General features: G+C 40.7%; 1 protein-coding gene across 6 annotated transcripts in view; it reads left to right on the top strand.

Moving 5' to 3' along the window:
- The window catches only part of ACSL4 (acyl-CoA synthetase long chain family member 4), a 42988-nt gene extending 28666 nt beyond the window's left edge, over positions 1-14322 (top strand). For all 6 annotated transcript variants that reach the window (XM_041485134.1, XM_041485137.1, XM_041485135.1 and 3 more), the window contains 13 exons: positions 73-250; positions 1969-2078; positions 2163-2301; positions 3694-3844; positions 4983-5106; positions 5870-5941; positions 7168-7307; positions 7668-7840; positions 8113-8187; positions 8416-8607; positions 9109-9223; positions 9911-10068; positions 11851-14322. In XM_041485134.1, the coding sequence (XP_041341068.1) occupies positions 73-250; positions 1969-2078; positions 2163-2301; positions 3694-3844; positions 4983-5106; positions 5870-5941; positions 7168-7307; positions 7668-7840; positions 8113-8187; positions 8416-8607; positions 9109-9223; positions 9911-10068; positions 11851-12008 (1785 nt within the window). In that variant the 3' untranslated portion in view covers positions 12009-14322. The remainder of the gene's footprint in view (positions 1-72; positions 251-1968; positions 2079-2162; positions 2302-3693; positions 3845-4982; positions 5107-5869; positions 5942-7167; positions 7308-7667; positions 7841-8112; positions 8188-8415; positions 8608-9108; positions 9224-9910; positions 10069-11850) is intronic.
- Positions 14323-21882: the final 7560 nt, after the last annotated feature.

Below are 21882 nucleotides of genomic sequence, written 5' to 3'. Positions count from 1 at the left end.
CCAGCTCACATCAGCCAGTAGAGCTATACCAGAAGCTTCTTGTCGTGAAATTCATTGTTTTTTCCTCTCAAGTTAATTCTAGGAACTTACAGATGGTTATCCTACGAAGAAGTGAACGAGAAAATTACTCGCCTGGGGAATGGACTGACTGCCCTGGGGCTAACCCCGAAAAGCACCGTCGTCATATTCTGTGAGACCCGAGCTGAGTGGATGATTGTGGCTCTCACCTGCTTCAAGTACAACTTCCCTCGTGAGTGCTCAACTTGGTTACTTCTAAAGGATTTTAGAACCCTTTCTCAGCACAGATCTGGCTGTTAAGTATTTTGACTCTGCCAGTCTTGTCATTGGAGGTGTAAGAATTTCATAAACTTTCTCTGCTGATGGTCTGATTCTTTGAAGTTTTCAGTCTATCCTATGCATCGTGGATGTCCCTAAAATTAACTTGCTCATACTTATAAACTGTTTTTTATTATTTTATTGTACTATGTTCTAGATGTTAAAACGACAAAATAGTACACTTACCATTCAGGTTTTTTGAATATTCTGAAGATGTCAGTAGTTGCCTTTAAGATGCCAGTTGTATTTCTACCCCAAAAATGTGGGATGTTTTTACAGTATTTTCTGTCTGTATCCTAAACTATATATCCAAAAGATTAAATGGTTATCGGAAGAGAACAATAGTGAATATGATAGTCTGTGGATAGTCTGTTTTGGTGACATTTGTAAGCTGCTCAAATTCATTACAATTCTATATGGTTATTCTTTTTTTAATTTTTTTTTATTCAAGCTGTCAGAAATCTCTAATGAGAGTTAAACTTGGTGAGCTGCAGTGGTTACTGAGCACTCCAGTGCCCATTTTGCACACAACACACTGTGAACCACAGCCTAATTTTTTTGCTTGCACTGGGCTGTCTCTTTTTCTCCCAGCAGCAGTAGTAGCTGGGAGGAGCAGCTCGTGCTGCAGAGTGTGCAGAGAGGCTGTTCAGGGGCAGTGGTGGAAGAGATGAACTTCCTGCTGAAGCAGGAGACTATGGTTAATTTGGCCTGGAGCCCTACACTTTGAAAGGCAGTAAGAAATAGCTGTATAACATTACTCTTTTTCCTCTTCTGTGTGAATCCTATCTCACAGCACTGTTAGATTCCTTTAATGGTCTTTGGAGGTTACAGTTTGAGATAGCAAATGATACTAAAGAAGGGTTTTTTCAGTAGAGAGATAATGGGGAGAGGTGAACTCCATTGTGCTTGGGAGGCACTTAATGGCATTCCTGTAGCCAGTCTGGTTAAAATAATCTGGCAGCATGAAAAACAGTCTGATTCCTTAGTCTGATTCTCTGCCTTCACTAATTCCATGGGAGCAAGGAAAGTAGCTGACAGTGTGTAAAGAGCTGCCTGTAGCCATGCCCAGCTTTAAGCTGATGGCCTGTACTGTCTGAGTGTCACCTCTCTCCTGAGTTGTGGTTGCAGAGAGCTCGGGGCAGAACACCTGCTCTTAGTTGCTTACTCTGAGATTGCTTTGTACATTATTGTTGGGGTTTGATGCATCTGTTTGTTCTGATAATACTCATTTTTCTATAGCAGAAATTATTTTGGGAGGATGTAGATGACCATTACAGGTTCCTTCCAACTGCCTGACCACTTCAGGTCTGACTGAAAGTTACAGCCTGTTACCTAGAGCTTTGTTCAAAGGCCTCCTAACAGTGACAGTCTTGGGGCATCAACCATCTGTCTAGGAACCCTGTTCCAGTACTTGACCATGCTCTTAGTAAAGATATGCTTCTTACCCAGCTGTCCTCCTTGTTCCAGAGGTCTCCTGTGCCATAAAATTTCTGATGTGGAAAAATCAAAAGCTGTTTCATTTCCAAATTGGAAAATTCCCAATTGAGTGCTTTCCAGTAAGCTAAGCTAAGAGCTTTTGCTTTTAGTTTTACTTTTACTCTTTTTTTGTGTCCTTTCCCATCCCTGTGACAGTTGTCACTCTCTATGCCACCCTGGGGGAAGAGGCAGTGACCTATGGTCTCAACGAGTGTGGAGCATCATACCTGGTCACGAGTGTGGAACTCCTTGAGAGCAAACTTAAGGTAATTTGGTATCATCTTCACCTGCTATAAGCAACCCTACAGTTCAGTCAGTACACTACTAAAAAATTCATTTCTTTTCTATAGACTGCACTGCTGGAAGTCTCCTGTCTGAAACATATAATTTATGTGGACAAGAAGACAGTCAATAAATCAGAATACCCTGAAAATGTGGAGATTCATAGTATGCAGGCAGTAGAAGAGCTGGGAGCCAAACCAGAAAACTGTAAGTGAATCACTTCACAGGGGACTGACTAAGCAAGCAGTGTTAGCACCTGGGTTAAGAGGGATGTGTAGCAGAAAACCCCCCACCCAGCAAAGGGTGGCCTTTGTCACCAGCAAAGGCAGTGGCAGGTTGCCAGTTCATCCTCCAGCTCCCTTTAAATAAACAAAAAATTTGTTTTATATCTTTTGTTCATGTGTCATGTATGTCAGGAGAAAACTTTCTTTTTAACTTGTAAACCATAACCAGAATAATTTAATACTTCATCTTTGTTTTAGAAAATGAAATAGAAACTGGCTTAATGTTGTTTTTCTGCTACTCTTTTACCTTTTATTTATCTTATTGTCACTATTTTTTCTAAGAGAAGAGGAGAAAGCACTTAAAGCTTTTTTGGTTTTTTGCTTGAAAATGTCCATTATCTTAACCAAGTTGTAGCTAAAAAGCACTTAAGGCTAGAGGAATAACAGTTACATTCCTTGCTCCATTGGGCAGCCAGGAATGACTGTAAACATCTGCTTTAAGGAAGGAAAACCCAACCCTGATGATCTGTTCTCCTTACATCAGCAGTCTGTAATTAACCACGTCCCTCTCTGGAATAAAGCAGCAGATAAACTGGCAAAGGAGCTTTGGGAAACACACATTCATCACAGCTGCTTATCTCTGATAAGCCTGAGGTGCTGGTACAGACCTGCAGTGACCCTACGGGGTGTTTTTTCCTGGGCTTAGTCTCTGAAAAGCCTGCTTCCTTGCAGACACTGTGAAAGCCAAGAAGGCTGATGATGGTCATCCTAAGAATAAAGAGGACTAAAACAAAAATCAGAAGTCAAGTGTTCTAAGCTTACTGCTTTTCTACTACACCTGCAGCTTATCTGAGGAAGGTTTATTTAAATTTTTTTTTATATGTCAGGAGGGGGAGTTAAAAGGAATCTTATCTCTACAACCTTGGCTTTGAAAGACTAATGGACAGAAAAGCTGACTTGCAGCTTTTTGGGGTGTTGGGTTTTTGTTGTGTTTTTTACTCAACTTGCTGTTTATCATCCCCTTGTATACTTGCTGTATTTCTTCCCTTTGCTGCCTTTGACAGTTTTATTTGGTCCTCAAAAGGCTCCTTCTATGAAACTCTCAGTCAGCTATAAAGCACAATGACAAAAGTGTCACCCAGATTGTGTAGAGGATGCTCAAATACTCATTTCTGTGAAAATTTGCCTTCCCTTTCTTCCTCTTGAAACCAGATGACTGCTCTCTCCAGCACTGACCATGCAACAGCTTGCTGTGCTGGCCTTCCATGAAGCACCTGTTTCACACTGATTACAGACATTTTCATACTGATTAATTACGGAAATAATTTAGAAAGTAGATAAGAATAAATAACAGTTTTTCTCCTGAATTTTGTAGCAAGCATTCTGCCAAGCAGACCTGTTCCTACAGACTTGGCTTTAGTAATGTACACCAGTGGCTCTACTGGGAGACCCAAAGGAGTGATGATGATGCATAAAAACTTAATAGCTGGAATGACAGGACAGTGTGAGAGAATACCTGGACTGGGGTAAGAAATACTTTGTTGTCTCGTGCACAAAGAGCTAAAACAACCTCCAGAAGTGTCACATTTATAGAGTCTGCTGCTGGCATTGTGTTGTCAAGCTTCTTTGTGTTATTGTGAGGCCACTACTTTTTAATTTATAAGGAATATGTCTTATGTGTGTTAACTTCCTTTGTTTGAAAAATATGCCCTATTCTAGCTCTTCATGCTGCTGGGTTTTTTTTTTTTTTTTATTTTTATTACCCTTAGCTCTAAGTCTGCAATGGATTTTTTGCACTTTTGAGTATCAGAGGATACCACTAGATAACAGATTCCTCCTCTAGTGCAACTTGGGAAATGTTTTTAGACATTTTCAGGCACCTGGAATCAGTTTAGGAAGCATGTCAGAGCCTGGCACTTCAGTGACCTGGAGACAGCACCTGGGTGCACATGCTGCAGAATCTGCTAAAGTACAGTTCAATGAAGGAGCAGAAAAGTAATAAATTATGCACTGACAACAGTAAAACCAAGTGCAGACTCCTTCACATTAGTGTTTTGAGGAAGTTTTTTGTGGAAGTGTCTGTATTTGTCTCTGCATTCACAAAAGGTTCAATAGCTGAAATAAGCCCTGATGCCAGACTGCTGTTGTGAGAGGATATAAACCCAGTTCTGGGTGGGTGCTGGAAGCTGCTCTTCAGTGACAGCTCTAAGGTTCTTGCTGAGAAATCTCTGAGCAATTACTTTCTGAAACCAGCCTCAGTACTTGAGTAATCAGCTCTCTTTCCAGTAACGTATCCTAGAAGAAGATGACGGACAGGGCTTTGTAAATCATTGGTCATTACTGTAAAGTGTAATTATTTCATCCTTAATTTCATAACTGAAATGAAACCTCCCACAAGGAGAGGAAATAGCAGTAAAAGACTAAGGAATCAGAGTTTCCTAGAAAACAAGGCAAATCCTGTAATTTGTACTGATTTCAGTAAGGGCAGATTTCCCCAATTTGTTTATACACTGTGGCTGAAATCACACCCATCTTGTGTGCAGGAGAATAAGCTCACCTGGGATCCAGGTCAATCAAAAAGTAATAACTAAGCACACAATAAAATGGTTGAATGGTATTTTCAGTCTACTTCTGACTCATGGTTAATTATTTTTTCTTTCCCAGACCCAAGGATACTTACATTGGTTATTTGCCTCTGGCCCATGTGTTAGAACTGACAGCAGAAGTTTCCTGCATCACTTATGGCTGCAGGATTGGTTACTCCTCTCCTCTCACTCTCTCAGATCAGGTGAGGGCTAGCAGAGCAAGGTGGGGAGCAAACTTCACCTTTTGCAGCCTGTTGTCTCCTTGCTCAGCTTCCTCCTTCAGTAAACAAATGCTGGTGTATATGGTACACTTCAGAAATGTACATTTTGTTTCAGTAAATGATGCAAATTAACATTCCTGGTGAACAACAGTGGTGGGTTGTGCCATATAAATTTTATTAAAACCTTTGCTTTTATGATACTTAGGAAATATAAAAGCAAACCTAATAAATGCCTATAGTGTTATCCACTGGATAACAGGGTAAGAACAGCTCTTAATAGATCAGCTGAACTGTTTAAAGTGATCTTAATGTTTGGTCTCACTTTATCAGTTCTTTATCCAGGTATTGCAGATCTCCTATTTAGTCCTTTGCCTTTTTCCCTTTAGCAATTCAGATAAATAGGAGTAAATTAAGCCAGAATAGATACCTCTGTATGTTTTGCTTGTAGAGAGATTTGCATCAAGCAAAACAAGCTCCCAAAGGAAGATGGAGGAGAAAGCAAGTGCTAGAGGGAGGAAGTAAGAGAAAGATAAAAAAAGTGAACCTGTAAAAGATTGAGTATTTTGGTTGAAATAGATGTTAATCATTACCCTTTCCTTAACAATGGGGGCAAAATGACACAGGAACAGGGGAAAATATTTGAACAAATTACATGCTAATATATCTCCTCCTTTTGTTAGCCCTTTAGTTTTCAAGCACTGTTTCATTTTCAGCTTCATAAATTGAAATCTTTTCCTTATTACAGTCAAGTAAAATTAAGAAGGGAAGCAAAGGAGATTGTACTGTACTTAAGCCTACACTGATGGCAGCTGTGCCTGTAAGTATGCAGAAGCAGATATGTCCAGCAAAAAAAACTTCTGTCTTTTTTTATGCTAGAAAAATGTATTTACTAACATGGTTTGCTCTCTCAGAGGAAAGAGTGATCAGGAGACTGGGACTGCTCTTGCTTCTGCAGGTTCACTGTTCTGGGCTCCTGCACTACACAAGGCTGTGGTGCTGTCCAGAAACTCCACAAATGTTTGTGTCTTTCTGGTGCCAAGGCCCTCCCCACATGTGCTGCCATCACAGCTGCTGCTTTTAGGATCCTCTCACATCTGTGGCTCATAAAACTGGTAGCACTGGCTGCTGCCACATAGTGGTGGGGAGTGAGTAGGAGGATTTAATCTAATTTAGGAGTACTGAGTTTTGGTTGGATCTGGTTGTTCTGCAACATCTCAGAATAGCCAAGAGTTTTAAAATAAAATAAGTCACTTGCATTCTTTTGTTTTATAAAATCATAAGCACATAAAGAGGCTTGGTCATCTTCTTAATTATTAACAGAGTGACAATAAGTATGTCTGATAACTCCAACCTTTTGGAAAATATCCATTTAAATTTATTACATGGAGAGAAAGCACATAAATACTTCAAAACATTGTGCTCCAAAACAAACTTGAAGGAGCCAATCTTTAAATTTCTATTAAATACTTCACCAGCCTGAACAATGTTTTAGGTTCTGTGTATTTGGGTGACCATAAGCTTATTGTTATAATGGAAATTAATCTCTGTTCTGTGACAGAATTGTGGTGGATTTTTGTCAGATAATTAGAATAACTGCAAGCATGTTGCTCTGAAAGTTGAAGAGCTCTCTTGGAAAAGGAAATGGTGCAATGAATTCTTAGTTCACTCCCTTGCACTTAACAACTGCTGTGGATAAAGTACAGCATCAGCACTCCCAAGCAGGACACACCATGAGGGGAAAATACCAACCTTTAGCAAAGAGATTGAGTTAAACTTGAATTTTAAATATTCTGAATCAGTTTAAGTACAGGTTCAGGTGTAAATAGCTCCAAGCTGCAATGGTCTGTAAATTGGCTCAGTGATCACATGTTAAAAGCATTGCACTTAAGCACTGCCTAACCCCATGATGCAAAGATTTTCACTCTTGTTATCTATTTTAAAGGAAGGATAACTGGAGGGGGGTTTACTTGTGACATGGGATTTAATTTACACATGCTGGTCTGTCCCATGTGGTAATTTTCCTTTTTTTTTAACACTTTGTAGGAAATAATGGACAGAATTTACAAAAATGTCATGAGTAAAGTTCAAGAGATGAACTACATTCAGAGAACTCTGTTCAAGATAGGCTATGACTACAAATTGGAACAGATCAAGAGGGGATATGATGCACCTCTGTGTAACATGTAAGTAGCATTCACGGGCCAAGGGCGTGTTTTGCCTTGGGATCTGTTAGGGCAGTCTGAAAGAATGATCCTCTGAGCTATCAGACACTTCTCATCTGCCATGCAAATAACATCTGATGAGCAACTGACGTAGTCCAAGTTCTTACTGGAAACAGCTAAGATATTTCATGGTAATGACTAATCTTCCAAACAGCTGCCTGGTTCATTTTCATTGCATTGCTTTTTTTAAGTGATAAAACTGGAATGTTTGTTAAGCTACAGGAACTCTGCCTCCTCAAGTGTTACAAGGAAGAAGGTTTGTGTCTTCTTACAAGAGTGGGCTAAGTGAGTAATTTTTAATGCTTTTTGCCTTCTTTCAAGACTGTTGTTTAAAAAAGTAAAGGCCCTGCTGGGAGGGAATGTCCGAATGATGCTTTCTGGAGGAGCACCACTCTCACCTCAGACACAACGATTCATGAACATCTGTTTCTGCTGTCCTGTTGGGCAAGGCTATGGACTGACAGAAACGTGTGGAGCTGGAACCATTACAGAAGGTAGTTAAAACACCTGTGGAAATACATAACTTCAGAGATAGATATGTGTGGGTGTTTGGGGTTTCTTAATTTTTTTTAGAACAAGTCAAAATACAGCTACAATTTTAACAATTTATCATTTTAATTTTAATAACAATTTACAATTTTTAACAATTAAGTATTTACAATACTACAGATGTAGTTCTGCAGTAAAGTAACTTGAGATAAGATACACCCTATTCATATTTCAAATAACAAAATAATATTGGTTTCTTTCTTGTTTTCTCCCTAAGTTGCTGATTACAGCACTGGCAGAGTTGGAGCTCCTCTTATTTGTTGTGAAATAAAACTGAGAGACTGGCAAGAAGGTGAGAGTAGTAATTGTTCTGATTTCAGAGTAATGAATTTAGCCTCTGCTTAGCTGGTATCTTTGCCTATCTGCTTAGCTAGACGTAGCAAATGAAGAAATTGTTCTTTATCTTTGATAATAGCCATCAGTTAGTGTGCTTTAACATCAAACTGAAGTTTCAAAGTATTTTCTTTGGCAGAAGGATATATAAGTTAAAAATAATTGCTTGGGACTGTGTTGTTTTCAGGAGGCTATACTAATAAAGACAAGCCTAATCCTAGAGGAGAAATTATAATTGGTGGACCCAACGTCTCCATGGGATATTTTAAAAATGAAGAGAAGACAACAGAAGAGTTTTCTGTTGATGAGAATGGCCAGAGATGGTTCTGTACAGGAGATATTGGGGAATTTCATCCAGATGGGTGTCTGCAGATCATAGGTAGGTCTCAGTTTTTGATACCTTAATGTATTACAAAGTATTGACTAACCATAATTATAAACATGCTATTAATACTGTTGGCTTTGCCTGGGCTAATCTACTTAAGGTTACCTATTTACAGAATTGGTGTAAAATACATTTCCAAAGGTCCTCATAGCTGGAGTAAAATTTTGGAAGTGATGCCATTTCCTGTGACATTATCATCATCTAAATTTAGCACATGGACTTTAAAGAATAAATACAATAATAACTTTTGGATTAATTACAAAGCTTTGAAATCAGAGTCCTTTCCTACAATCTGTGTGACAAGAAGTGTAGTGCTATAACACTTTTTACAGAAATCTGTATACATTTGGCAGTGATTAGCTGCTTTAAAACTTGTCCATTAAGATCTGGAAGAGCACAAAATACATAGGTGATATGTATGGAAATGAGTCTGTGGAAATGCTCAAGTTTAAATGAAACAAGGTTTTCTTTTTTTTCCCCTTCCCTGGCTCCTAGATCGTAAGAAGGACTTGGTAAAGCTACAAGCAGGAGAATATGTATCTCTGGGCAAAGTAGAGGCAGCACTGAAGAACTGCCCATTGATTGACAATATCTGTGCTTATGCCAAAAGGTAAGAACAGCATTAATTTACAAACTCTGCTTAGAGTAAATTAAGTACAGGCTCTGATCCACTTCTCTAATCCAACTATAGTTCTCCATGGTTTCCTTCTAATAACCCTCTCCATCAGAGTACAAGTTTCAAACATGTCTGAAGAAGCACAGCTTTCCAGATTCCCTAAATGCTGAAGAAATTACCTGGTTTTCCGTTGGCATTTCTCCTATCCAGATATGCCTCTGTTCCATCCCATCCCTTCCCTAAAGAAGTACATATCATTATATATGGTTATATTAAGCATGTGTTCTGGCTGTCAGAATCCAGTGAAAAGTAAAGTTCTGGACACTTTGCACCTGATCCAAAGCTTTCCAGTGAGTTTTGGAAGTAGTCCCAAAGTATTCCCCTCTCTCCCTACATGAGGGGGAATGGCAGAGAAGTGGTTAAACCCCAGGTCTAGCTGGGGAGCTAAGCTGAGATGTGCATGAGTGAAATGACAGCAAAGCCTCATTCTGATCAAACCTGATGTTCTAAACCAGCTTAGAATATCTTCTTGATAAGCCTTCAGATGTGAAGACTTGATGCACAAGAAGGGGTCTGTATGGTGGAATAACCTGGGAATTTGTGGGCCCAGCAGCAGGTAATTTACACCCTGAAAGTCTTGACTGAACCTTTTTTCCTTCCTTCTCTTGCCACTCTGTGTAGTGACCAGTCCTACGTGATCAGTTTTGTGGTCCCTAACCAGAAGAAGCTGACAGCATTGGCTGAGCAGAAAGGCATCAGTGGAAGCTGGGTGGACATTTGTAACAATCCTACAATGGAAGCAGAAATACTGCGAGAGATTAAAGAAGTGGCAAACAAGAGTAAGTACCACAGCACATCCTGCTGGCCATGGGGCCCATCCAGCAAAACTGCCATTATCCTCACTAACTGCTCCTCCTCCTTCCAGTTTCTCTGTATCTGCCAAAACTTAATGGTTTATCAAGGCAAAGAGCACACAGAATTGTTGCATATTATACCAGGAATTTACATAGTAATGGTTGCATTGATTACTATACTACTTGTATTTTTTACAAATTATCTGAAGGTTTTTTCCAACTAAATTCTGAAGTTTGTTGTCTAATATGGTTAAAATAAGGCCCAAAAGAGCCATTAATTGGAAGAAAAGTTGCAAGGCATTTGCTGGCAAGGAAACTGGTTAAGCAAGAGATTTCAAAGTATTTTTTCCCCATAAAACTTTGTTCCCTACAGCTTTGAATAGCCATGATCCTTGTGGTTGTAGGGGCTTAAAAGCCTGCTACTCCTTGCTGTGGTACTGAAGGATTAAAAGTGTCATCAGTCCTTTATGGGACAAAAAATGAACAAACTCAGTGGGGAAGAAAGTCTCTAAAGCACTTGGCATCTCATGCAAGGAAGCAGTAGAAGCTGCACTTAAGCACATGCTAAGCACTTTCTCTTTAACAGAGAGAAGAATCTGCCTTTTGAAAATGGGAAAACAAGAAGGAAAGGAATTATTAAGTCTTACTTTGAAAAAAATAAATCAGTCCATATGTTTAAGGCTTACATTTAAACACTTTAATCCCTTGGGGGTTTTATTGTGAATTGGGCAAATTACTATCCATATAGCTTTGTGTACTTATACCCTTTGCTTAGGCATGATTTCTGCCTTCTAGATATAATCTACTATTGAGATACAACTAATTTATGTGAAATTTTTTTCAAAACTATTTTAAAGAGATAGTTCTACATTCTTAGCAGAGCATGATGCACCTTCATCATGAGCGGGCACACATCTGAGTGAGAGGCAGCAGCACATCCTGGTAGCAGCTCTAGTTAGAAAGGCAGAGGAGCTGCTGGGTCCCACTTCTTCCGCCCCCCAGAGGCTGTGCTGGAATTCAGCTACAAGTCCATGGCTGTGGATCCCATTCCCAGCCTCCCTGCAGGAGTTGGTAGCAAACTCCATGTGGTACTGGGCACGTGCAGCAGCTCCCTGTGCTGCTCCTGCCCTCCTTCCCCTTCCCTTTCTCCTCCCTCTTGGGCTATTACCTGTGCAAGAGAGAGAAGCAGCCTTGGTTGCAGTGAGGCTGTGCATGTGCCAAGCCACTGCTTCCAGCTGAAGGGAAAGTAAGTGGCTAATGTAACAAAAATACAAAGAAGTTCCTTTGTTTTGAACTCTAAACAGACTTTTAGGAGTGAAAAATATAGGAAAGAAACATTAAACTAGGGAAAGTTTACGAGTACTTCATTATAATTTAAATATGAAGCATGTGCAGCTAGTCTGAGTTAAATAGTTATTCCATTCCTGTAATGAAGATACAACTGTAGATTTTAGTGTATGCTTTTGTGGCAGTAGTTTCAGAGCTTCAGGCTACTCAGCACTTGTTTCAAGCTTTAGATTTTGCATTGTCACATCCAATGCAGGTTCTAAACACAGTGTGTATAAGAGTATTTGTACACTAACTAGCACTCAGTGATGGAACAGGATGAAATTTGCCTGTGGCCCTTGTGTAAGGTTATTTCATTAAGTAGGACACCACATTATACAAGCTACAGGGTGCTGACCAGATTTTTAGGGAACATAAATTAGTATTTCATTTGGCTTTGTAATCACAGTCATGCGTTTCTCTTTGTTCTTGTCCCCTCAGTGAAATTAGAAAGGTTTGAAATCCCCATCAAGGTCAGGTTAAGCCCTGAGCCGTGGACTCCCGAGACTGGGCTGGTAACAGATGCCTTCAAGCTGAAAAGGAAAGAACTGAAAAACCATTACCTCAACGACATTGAAAGAATGTATGGAGGCAAATGAACAGCTCTGCTGACCTGGCAGCTGTGCAGGTGGCTCCTCCTCATGCCTCAGTTCTGGATGTCTGTGTGTACTGTAGATATCACACATTCAAAAAATACACCAAATGGACAACTGTTTCTGTAATCTCTATCAAGTAAAACAGAGACTATCTTAGACTCCAAATTCTTAATTGTTAGCAGATTAGACACTGATGGTCTTCATAGAGTTTTGTGTGATCATCTCCAGTTTTGAGACAGACATCATTATGTGAAGCAGTGTGACCAGGTAATTTTATTGTTTCTCTAGCATATTCAGACTGCTTACAACTTCTCTCATGCTGAAGTCTGGCCTATATTTCAAAGAGGAAAAAATAATGCAATTGTGGTGATTCTTCTGTCATCATAAAACACTTGTAATAAGATATTTCCCTCTAGCAAGGAGGGAAAAAAGAGTATCCAATATCTACCCTTCTCCATTAAAAAAAAAAACAACTATACAACAGCGGTAGTCAAGAACTTGCTAGAGATCACTAATAATGCACTGCTTGAAAATGGATGGATTCTTCTGCACATCAATATCTTGAATCTTTACAGTGCCTACAAAAGAATAGACAGTACACTTGCTGAAATAAAGGTGAACTGAAAAGCTTTCTAAAAATAAGTTATAAGAAATTTCAGTCAAGAGCATTGAATTAACTATTTCAACTTCCAACTCACCAAACAGGTTTTTAATTGCCACTGCATTTTAATTCAAGCAGAGCTTTCCACTGGACACAGAGTATAAAAGAAAACAAAGACTTGCACAACTCTGGGGGTGCTGATGAGAAATCAGTGCCTGAATGCAGAACTTGCATCTGGACTGGCAAACAGCTGTGAAACTGATGGGCAGTGGTCTCTAAACAGACTTGAAACTCAGAGGAGTTTTGGTGGGTTTTTTCAGAGGTGGTTGATGTTTTTAAGGCACTGATTCTCTAGACCTTCACATACATGTGAGTATTGGTACAGGTTACCTGGGTGTAACTTAGAGGATCAGGTTTTAAACGTCTGCATTCCTTTATGGAAGGTATTTCTGTTCACCTTTTAACTGTGGTAAGCTTGATAAGGCAACCAGAAACCAACAGGACTTTCCCTGTCTAGTCTTGTTTTACTTACAGAAAAGTAGTCTGTGGCCAGGGAATCTTTGTTTCCTGGAAACTTGTAAAAAGGGACAAATCACTCTACAGAAATTCATTATAAAAACGTTCTCTTATTAACTGGAAGTCATAGATGTGAAGAAGGAGGAAGATATAATTTAATAATAGTTCATCATTTTGTGTGCCGAATCCTGTACGGTGTCTTCTTTTGAATTGTAACTGAGCTCCTGCATCCCTGTCAGCTCTTCACACTTGAACCATAAGTGCTGTAAAAAGTGGAGGCTCTTGATACTGTTCTACTTTGCACTTTCTTAATCGTTTTATATATGTTGCTTACATTTTGTACAGCTGTGGCCCTCATCTGCTCTATATTGCAAATTCATTTGAAAGTATTTATAGATTTCTATTCATAACATTTGTGTTGTGTATATGATGGTTAAAAAAACTATTTGGTATTGTCACTGTACAGAAAGTAAAAGATTTTGTACATTGCTTCTCTTGAGCACACGAGCTTGCAATTTCAAGACAAGTTTTTCTTTTTCTGCATGTATATGTATTTTTATTTTCCAGTTAAAATAGACTTTGGCAAAAATAAACAATGGCTCTACACTCCTCAAGTAAAGCATCCCTTCTCCTGGGGACCAACTTCAAACTTCACCATGCATAATTTTCTCTGGCTAGTGCAGAACACTGCCTGCTGACCTTCCAAGAACCTTGAGAGGAAAGAGAGAAAGAAAATCTGGTATATAAAGGTGATGGTATCCAGTTGTGCATGGAACTACAAGAGTCACTAAAAGGAACAAGGAAATAGCTTTTCTAAAAAAAAAAATCTTCTTTTTAAGATACATACAGTTGTTTTGTGACAACAGGAAATATATCCCATATCAGCAGCAACTTTTAAAATTACTTGGTCCTGGAGCCATGGTACCAATTTTTCCATGGTTTAAAACTGGTCTCTATTCAGTAGCCTTTAGTCAGCCTCTTAGCATCACAAAAGTGAAATACATGTAAGAAAGATACTTCCACTTGAGTCTGTCAGCAGGTTCTAAGACTATTTTTTTTAAGCCATGAATGTATTTATATGAAATGTATTTTATCTTCTGTGTCTTGGTTGACTGAGGATTGCTATTTTCAAAATATATGTACACACATAACACAATGTTAACATTTCAGAAGTGGAATACAACTTAAATGATTCAACAAGTTTGTGTTTTGGGAAGATCTTTATATTGTTCCTGTTCTGTGCATCACATTCTGTCTAAAACTGAGTCTAGCCTACAAAGCAGCAGCAATGAGTCCATAGTTCAGGTAATAAAAACCAAGCCTCCAGCAGGCCTGCTTTTTCTTGTAAGGAATGAACTAGACATGGGTGTACTGCAAAAGAAATTTGCTACATCATCAGCTTTTCAAGCACCTTTGGGGAAGAGGAGGGATTTCATCAGGCTCCCTTGAAATGTGGGGATTGTTTGCAAATACCGTGCAGTTGGGCAAGAACTTTATCCTTCATTTTAATGAATTCTAAATCCTTTTTGTGACAGAGCTTGTGGAGAAGAAACAGAATGAGCAAGAATGTTTAATTTTTGCCATTAAAAAGAAGGAACGAGGATGCAAATGAAGAGATAGTAGATCACTTCAAAATCATTATGTGATAGTTACAGATGGTGTTTATCTTGTGCTGGGCTGAAAGGACAGACCATGGGACTGGAATGTGAGGGAAAGGTTCATTTACTGCTGAGGGGTCCAGAATGCTGAAACTTCTTCAGAAAGCAGGTTAAGAATTTTAAATCATCCTTGTAAGACTGAGGAAACAAGTTCAAAGAGAAACTAAATGCAGTTTGGGCATATCTGGTGTAAGATTATATTTAGCCCTCTACCTCCAAAGACATGGTCTGTCTAGAGAAAGCCAGAGTGTAACTACCACAGCAGGGGACTGGGAAGCTTCAGCTGTGAAGGCAGGTCGGAGTTGTTTAGCTGGCCTGAGGAGGAATGGCATAGGCCAATAGGTGATTAACCTGCAACCCCATGCACAGTTACCCTGACAAAGCACAAAGGGCTGGCCCCAGGGAAAGAGAACAGGGTCTCATTTTGCACAAAGTGAAATAAATAATTTGGCATTTTAAAAGAAACACGGGATTTAAACAAATTCCTTACTAAATACTGAACTAGTTGCCCAAGATCTCTGCCACTGAAAGTCTTCAGAGCCTCAGAGTCAATGAGAGTTCAGCAAAGCTTTTGAGGAACAGCCTTGGCACAGACCCATTGGTGGGGCTGGCAGGGACTGGTCCTGCGTGTGACACAACAGTAATGCTGCCTGGAACAGGCACATGTCATTAAGTGGCTTGAAAGGGGAAAGAAAAAGGCTAAATAGGGAGAGGAAGGAATTACTCCCTTAGGAGCAGGTGAGGTGGTGTTTAACCAGCCCATGCAGTCACGGTGCCCTTGAGAACACTCAGAGCAGAACCTGCAGGGCACTGCCTGCCAGCTCCCCCAGCACAAACTGCAATCCCAGCACACTGGCAGGCTGTAAAAGGACACAACACCAGTTCACAATGTGGGTCACTCATTTTCACTAGCAAAAAAAAAACCCAAAAACACCCCACATCTACCACATCTCAGAACAACAGCTTCAAATAATTTTGTATTCTAATAGTAAATTAGTGTTGTTCTGCAATTACATGCAAAACAAGAAACATTATCTTTATGTATTTGGTTTTGTTGGGGTTTTTGTTTTTTTGTACTTTGACTTTGTTTGGTTTTGGTTATTTGGTTATTTTTGTCTGTGGATTCGAGTTCAGCAAAGCTTTTGAGGAACAGCCTTGGCACAGACCCATTGGTGGGGCTGGCAGGGACTGGTCCTGCGTGTGACACAACAGGAATGCTGCCTGGAACAGGCACATGTCATTAAGTGGCTTGAAAGGGGAAAGAAAAAGGCTAAATAGGGAGAGGAAGGAATTACTCCCTTAGGAGCAGGTGAGGTGGTGTTTAACCAGCCCATGCAGTCACGGTGCCCTTGAGAACACTCAGAGCAGAACCTGCAGGGCACTGCCTGCCAGCTCCCCCAGCACAAACTGCAATCCCAGCACACTGGCAGGCTGTAAAAGGACACAACACCAGTTCACAATGTGGGTCACTCATTTTCACTAGCAAAAAAAAAACCCAAAAACACCCCACATCTACCACATCTCAGAACAACAGCTTCAAATAATTTTGTATTCTAATAGTAAATTAGTGTTGTTCTGCAATTACATGCAAAACAAGAAACAAATTATGTATTTGATTTTGTTGGGGTTTTTGTTTGTTTGTACTTTGACTTTGTTTGGTTTTGATTATTTGGTTATTTTTGTCTGTGGATTCTTTTCAGTCATACTGAGCCTATCTCATGGCTAAGCTCTATTTACATGACAGTAAAGCAATTTCCTTTCTGAAGGGTAAAATTTACACAATGCACAATTGAAGATTAAAAATAATAAATCTGGTGGGTTTTTTGCATAAGATGGCACAAAGGTAATCTACAAAATGCAATCAGCAAAACTTGCAGTCACTGGCTACATGGACTTGCAAAAAAATGCACAGAGGAAAACTCTGTGTGAACTTACCTGGATTAATAAAACACATTTCCAGTTAACTCAGTGCTGCTGCAAAGGAGATTAGTGATTGCTTTATGACAGGAGTGCATCAGCCATGGAGGACCAGGGCTGACTATATTAAATATACATTTGTACTTAGCCTGTCTTTTTCACATAATTTAATTTGAATGAGTTCTGACAGAAATGGGGTAATGTTTGCACTACTGCTTTGCTGCTGGGTGCTGTAATGGGTTTAATCTTGCTACACGTCTATTGGGGAGAGACATGTTATGAAGAAAATGAAACCATTGTAGATTGATAAAGTGTTCTAATGAAGCTGATTATCACAGATAATTTATCCAAAATTGCCTTTGGTTGGAAGCATGTAGCCTTGACATTAGACCAGTGCTAATTAGTTTAGACAAACAGAGCTCTGGCCACAGTGTCAGATCCTCATGGACTTCACCTTCACTTTTAAAGCAAAAAATAACCAAAACAAACAAAAAATGAAATGAAAAATATGCCAGAAATCTTTGAGTTTTCCCCTTGTTCTCCCATTTTGAAACACCAATAAGCTGGTTAATGATGAACACTACCAGAGATGCCAGAGGTCACTAGGTGGTTGTCACTCCTGCTTGTTTCTGCATTTACCCTCACATGTCTCCAAGTACAGAAGGTTGCTCATCACCTCTATATCATCCCTGTTATTTCTGAGCATCCAGACCCTGAGCAGGAATGCCCATCTCTCCATGACCTCATATCAATTTAAATGCTAAAAGAGGAAGGTGTCATGTAAGTTTTGCTTTTTTAAAACACAGAAAAGACACCTCAATTTGAAACAGTTCTGGACTACTTCTAACAGGTGAATTGAAATTACTTCAGTTCACATGTTGTTCCAGCCCTGGGAGTTGTTTCTAGGATTTTTAATTGTTTTAAACAATGAACCTAAACTTTTCCTAGCAGACATAGATCAGTTTATTACTTATTGTGCTCCCTCAGGAGTGAGCATGAAGAATGGATCACTGTTCTCTATAGGTGCCTGCCCTGCTTTACTTTCTTCCTTTGGAGTTGCAGCAAACACAATCTCTCCCAATGAGCCCATTTCTATGGCATTTAATCAGGCTCATTAAACCAGGGCTCCTCTGCCCCCATGTTCAAAACAAAACACCTTCCTCACGCCCTACACAGCTCATGGAAATTACTTCCCAAAGCCTTTACCTTCATCCCAGAACCTGCCTGCTTCTTATGGAATGGGACAGCTCTCACCTTGGGACTTCTTTTTTCCTTCTTATTTTTAAAATCTGGATCTTGGCTCTGAACACTTGCAGTAGCACACGAACTTTACTGCTGTGAGGATGGGAAATGCACAGCACCTGACAGTGACTCCTTCAGGAGCTCTGCAAGCAAACACTGCACCTCAACCCAAGTGAATTTCCAACAGCTCAGTCTGGATCAGTTTTAACCTGTGTGCAGCTCATTCTGAGCATTTACTGGCAAGCAGATTCCTTACTTTCAGAGGAGAGATGCCAAGAAAATTGCTCATGCCAACAAAAAACATACCATAGGAAAGCAAACTAAAACCTAGCCCTGTGTGATATCCATCAGACCCTGGGGTTTGGCTCTCTTGGGTTGCTAAATTGAAATTCAGCCCTTCTAACTGTGGTAAAAGCTATGGTCTGTTGTACTTTCTCTTTTATTTCCATGTCCAGCCACCAGTACACTTTCAGTAGGTCACCTCTAGACAGTGAAAATGCAAGATGTCTGCAATGTATCCAAGCCAAAAACTTCATTTAAGAGACATGAATTGTAGGATTCATAAGTGAAAAACACCAGCTACTGTGCCCAAACCCCCCATGTCTTCCTGACTAGACAGCAACCTCTCACTCGTGTCCTAGAGAGTGTAAATTCCCCTGTGCTGCAGTTGTGGGGCACAGAGTAACTATCCTGAAACCAGAGGGTCTCTCTGTTGTATTTTACTGACAGAGAAACAAGAAATGATTAATTGAAGCTCTTAGGAAAAATAGATGGAAAAAAATTTTAAAAAAAAGAAGGCATGTGCTGCTACAGAAACATCCCATTTGTGAGTGTTCCTTCTGAAGCAACTTTAAAAGAGAAGCATTATGGAAAATCAAGCAATATTTTTTCAGTCCCTAACCCAGTATTGCACACTTGCCTAATGCTGTTTATATAGAAAAGCCCAAGTCAATACTACTGCCTTTTCAGATGGGTACTCATTCTGGTCTGCTGTTAAAATACATCTTTTCCTCCAAAAACAATGAGAGGAAGATGGAATAGACCACAAGGATCAGCCCCAGCCATCTCCCAGAAAGGAGCAAAGAAACTGCACCAGATAAAAACTACTCTATGTTAATCTCTAACACATGCAAGTGCCACGCTCACCTGTATGAATAATGACAACTGAAATTACAGTTACCAGATAAACAACCTGGGAGCAGGGAAAACTTCAAGGCCCTCAGAGCATTCACAGGATTTCAAAAAACTCTTAACTATAGACAGAGACCTTTGCAAGGAGGAAAAAAAAGAGAAAACTCACCTGTCTGTTGCCTCAGGGCCCTCTCCAGCCCAGCCAGACCGGGAACCACACAGAACTCACCTGCTGACATTCAGTTCTTCCCAGGCCTTTCTGATTAAGGAAATGTGCCTCTGTACCAATTACCAGTTGAGTGACCCCAGTTAATTCTGCCCCTGGGTATCAGACCAGCACAGCTGTTGCTGCTCAAGCTCCAATTCCCCAGCACTGTTCCCTCCAAATTTCCTCGCTTTTCTCTGCTGTGTGCCCTCAACAGCAAACCTGCTCTGGGAGCCTACCCAGGGCCTTTGCTGCTGACCTGCTCTTGTTTTGTCAGCTGGGTGCTGGATGATGTTCTCCTGCAGGAGAGGTTTGGATTAGATATTAGGAAGAAATTCATCAGTGTGAGGGTGGTGAGGCCCTGGCACAGGCTGGCCAGGGGAGCTGTGGATGCCCCATCCCTGAAGTGCTCAAGGCCAAGTTGGATGGGGCTTGGAGCAATCTTGTCTAGTGGAAGGTGTCCCTGCTCATGGCAAGGGGTTGGAAGGAGATGGGCTTTAAGGTCCCTTCCAACCCAAACCATTCCGTGATTCTGTGACTAGAACCAGCTCCTTCCTGCCTTTATTTCGGCAGACCTGCATTTTCCCAAGCATGAAATATCTCTCATCTCCAGTTCAGGGGGCCTGACAGGCGATGTCACTTCGCACACTCTGAGCACAGGCAGTCTCCGCTCGGGGGTCCCGCGGTGCCGGTGCCGAGGCTGCCGGGGGTGCAGCGGGCCGGGGTGCTCATCCTGGAGTAAAGCTGGAGGCCAAGCACGACCCCGACCACCTGTGCATGGAGCGGGACGGCGGCGCGGCGGCCCCGAGGGCAGCGCCGGGCGAGCGGCGGGCAGAGCTCGGCAGCGCCAAGGGACCGTCCTGGGGCTGCCCCCGCACCGGGCACTGCGGCAGCGAGCGGCTGCCGTGGGTGACAGACGGCTCTGCTCTCGGACGGGGGGTTACAGCACCCTGGGCTGGGCATGCGGCGAGAGCTGTTCCGCTCTTTGGGTCTGTTTGTGCCGCTCCTGAACAATAAATACCTGCGTTACATTCTGCGGCCTTTCAGTACCTAGAGGGGGCTTACAAAAAGGAGGGAAGAGTGAGTTTTCACATGGGCAGGTGCTAGGTCAAAGGGGAACGGTTTTAAACTGAAAGGAGAAAATGAGTTTAGCTGTTGGGAAGAAATTCTTTAATGTAAGTGTGGTGGGCACTAGAACAGGTTGCCCCGAGATGTTCTGAATGCCCCATCCCTGGAAGTGTTCAAGGACTGGGTTCTGGACAACCTGGCCCATGGCAGGGGGCTGGAAATAGATGAACTCCGAGGTCCCTTCCAAACAAAACCATTCTATGATTATGCACAGAGACCTCTTTCATCAAGCATCGTTAGATCTTAGTTTAACACCTTTTTCTTCAAAATGTGTTTGTATTACACCTCGTTATCTGACCTCAGTGCTGTTGGTGGGTAGCATTTCATGGAATTTAAAGCAGGTCCATTCTCGCTGTAGGATGCTCCCTGCTGTCGCTTTGGAGGATTGACAGCTGCACGGGTTGGAAGGGTCGGGTCTCGTTCTGTTCAAGTACGATGGGTTTGGCTGACATGGGAGCATTTCTTCAAACAAAAAGAGCTTAGAAAAAAGCACCAGCAGTGTGGCTTTGATGATGCACAGAAACTTCTCAAGCCATCAAATACATCCTTACATGCAGAGATGTGTGATTCCATGTGTAACTTTGCACAAGCTATGACCAAAGTTTCTCCCTGTAAATATGAGGGAATTATTATGCATATCCCAAACATTTTATTTATTCTATCTCAGTGATTAACTTATCTTTTTTTACCTTACCACTGCCCATGAGCAGTACTCTGAGAGGTCTTACAGGCTAATAGCTTAGGAAGTATTCTGCTAGCTTAGACATGAATAGGGAAAGGACTGTTACACTTTTTTGAGTATGAGAGATCTGCACACATTAAAGTTTCAATGCACTGGACATTAAAATGTGTATGCTTGCCATATTTTGTTTAATATCAGCTACTTACTAACTGCTTTCCACTGCTTCATCCCGTAAACAAATCTGAAGGAAGGTTGTGGCAGTCCCTCCAAGTACCACTGATTTCTTCACCAGATTTTTCACTATCTTCATAATCCATTTCTCATACTCACTGAAATTGCAAAGTATGTGCAACACACTGTATTTAGAGCCTGACTAAAAGCAAGGGCTGCCCATGTGAAAAAGTTTGCCCTGCGTTACACAGTTCACAAATAAGGAAAGCATAAGACCTCCTGCCACGTAACTAAAACATCTAATTATCTGCTGTTCTATCTGTGCCTTTCAACACCTGATCACAAGGTCTCAGTGAACTGTAATAATTTCTGCTTTACATCAGTCCATCTGTTCAACTAGCTGTTTAAAGATAACACCACTGTGCATTTAAAACACACCAAAGTACTTGAAATAGTCAAGAACTCATAATGTGGTATATAGACCTTGATATATAAGTATTAAGCCTAGCAGCAATTAATTACATTAATTTATTTTTGTTTTAGTAAGTTCAATACATTGGGTAGTGGTTGGAAAAACCACAAAGATGCAAACCCACTGGGGTTGGGAACTGAAACAGGCTGCAAGA

This window comes from Pyrgilauda ruficollis, unplaced genomic scaffold (assembly GCF_017590135.1).
Source record: "Pyrgilauda ruficollis isolate IOZ18807 unplaced genomic scaffold, ASM1759013v1 scaffold7, whole genome shotgun sequence".
NCBI classification, from domain to species: domain Eukaryota; kingdom Metazoa; phylum Chordata; class Aves; order Passeriformes; family Passeridae; genus Pyrgilauda; species Pyrgilauda ruficollis.
Note: the sequence above shows the minus strand (reverse complement) of the source record. Positions and strands in the feature narration are given on the sequence as shown.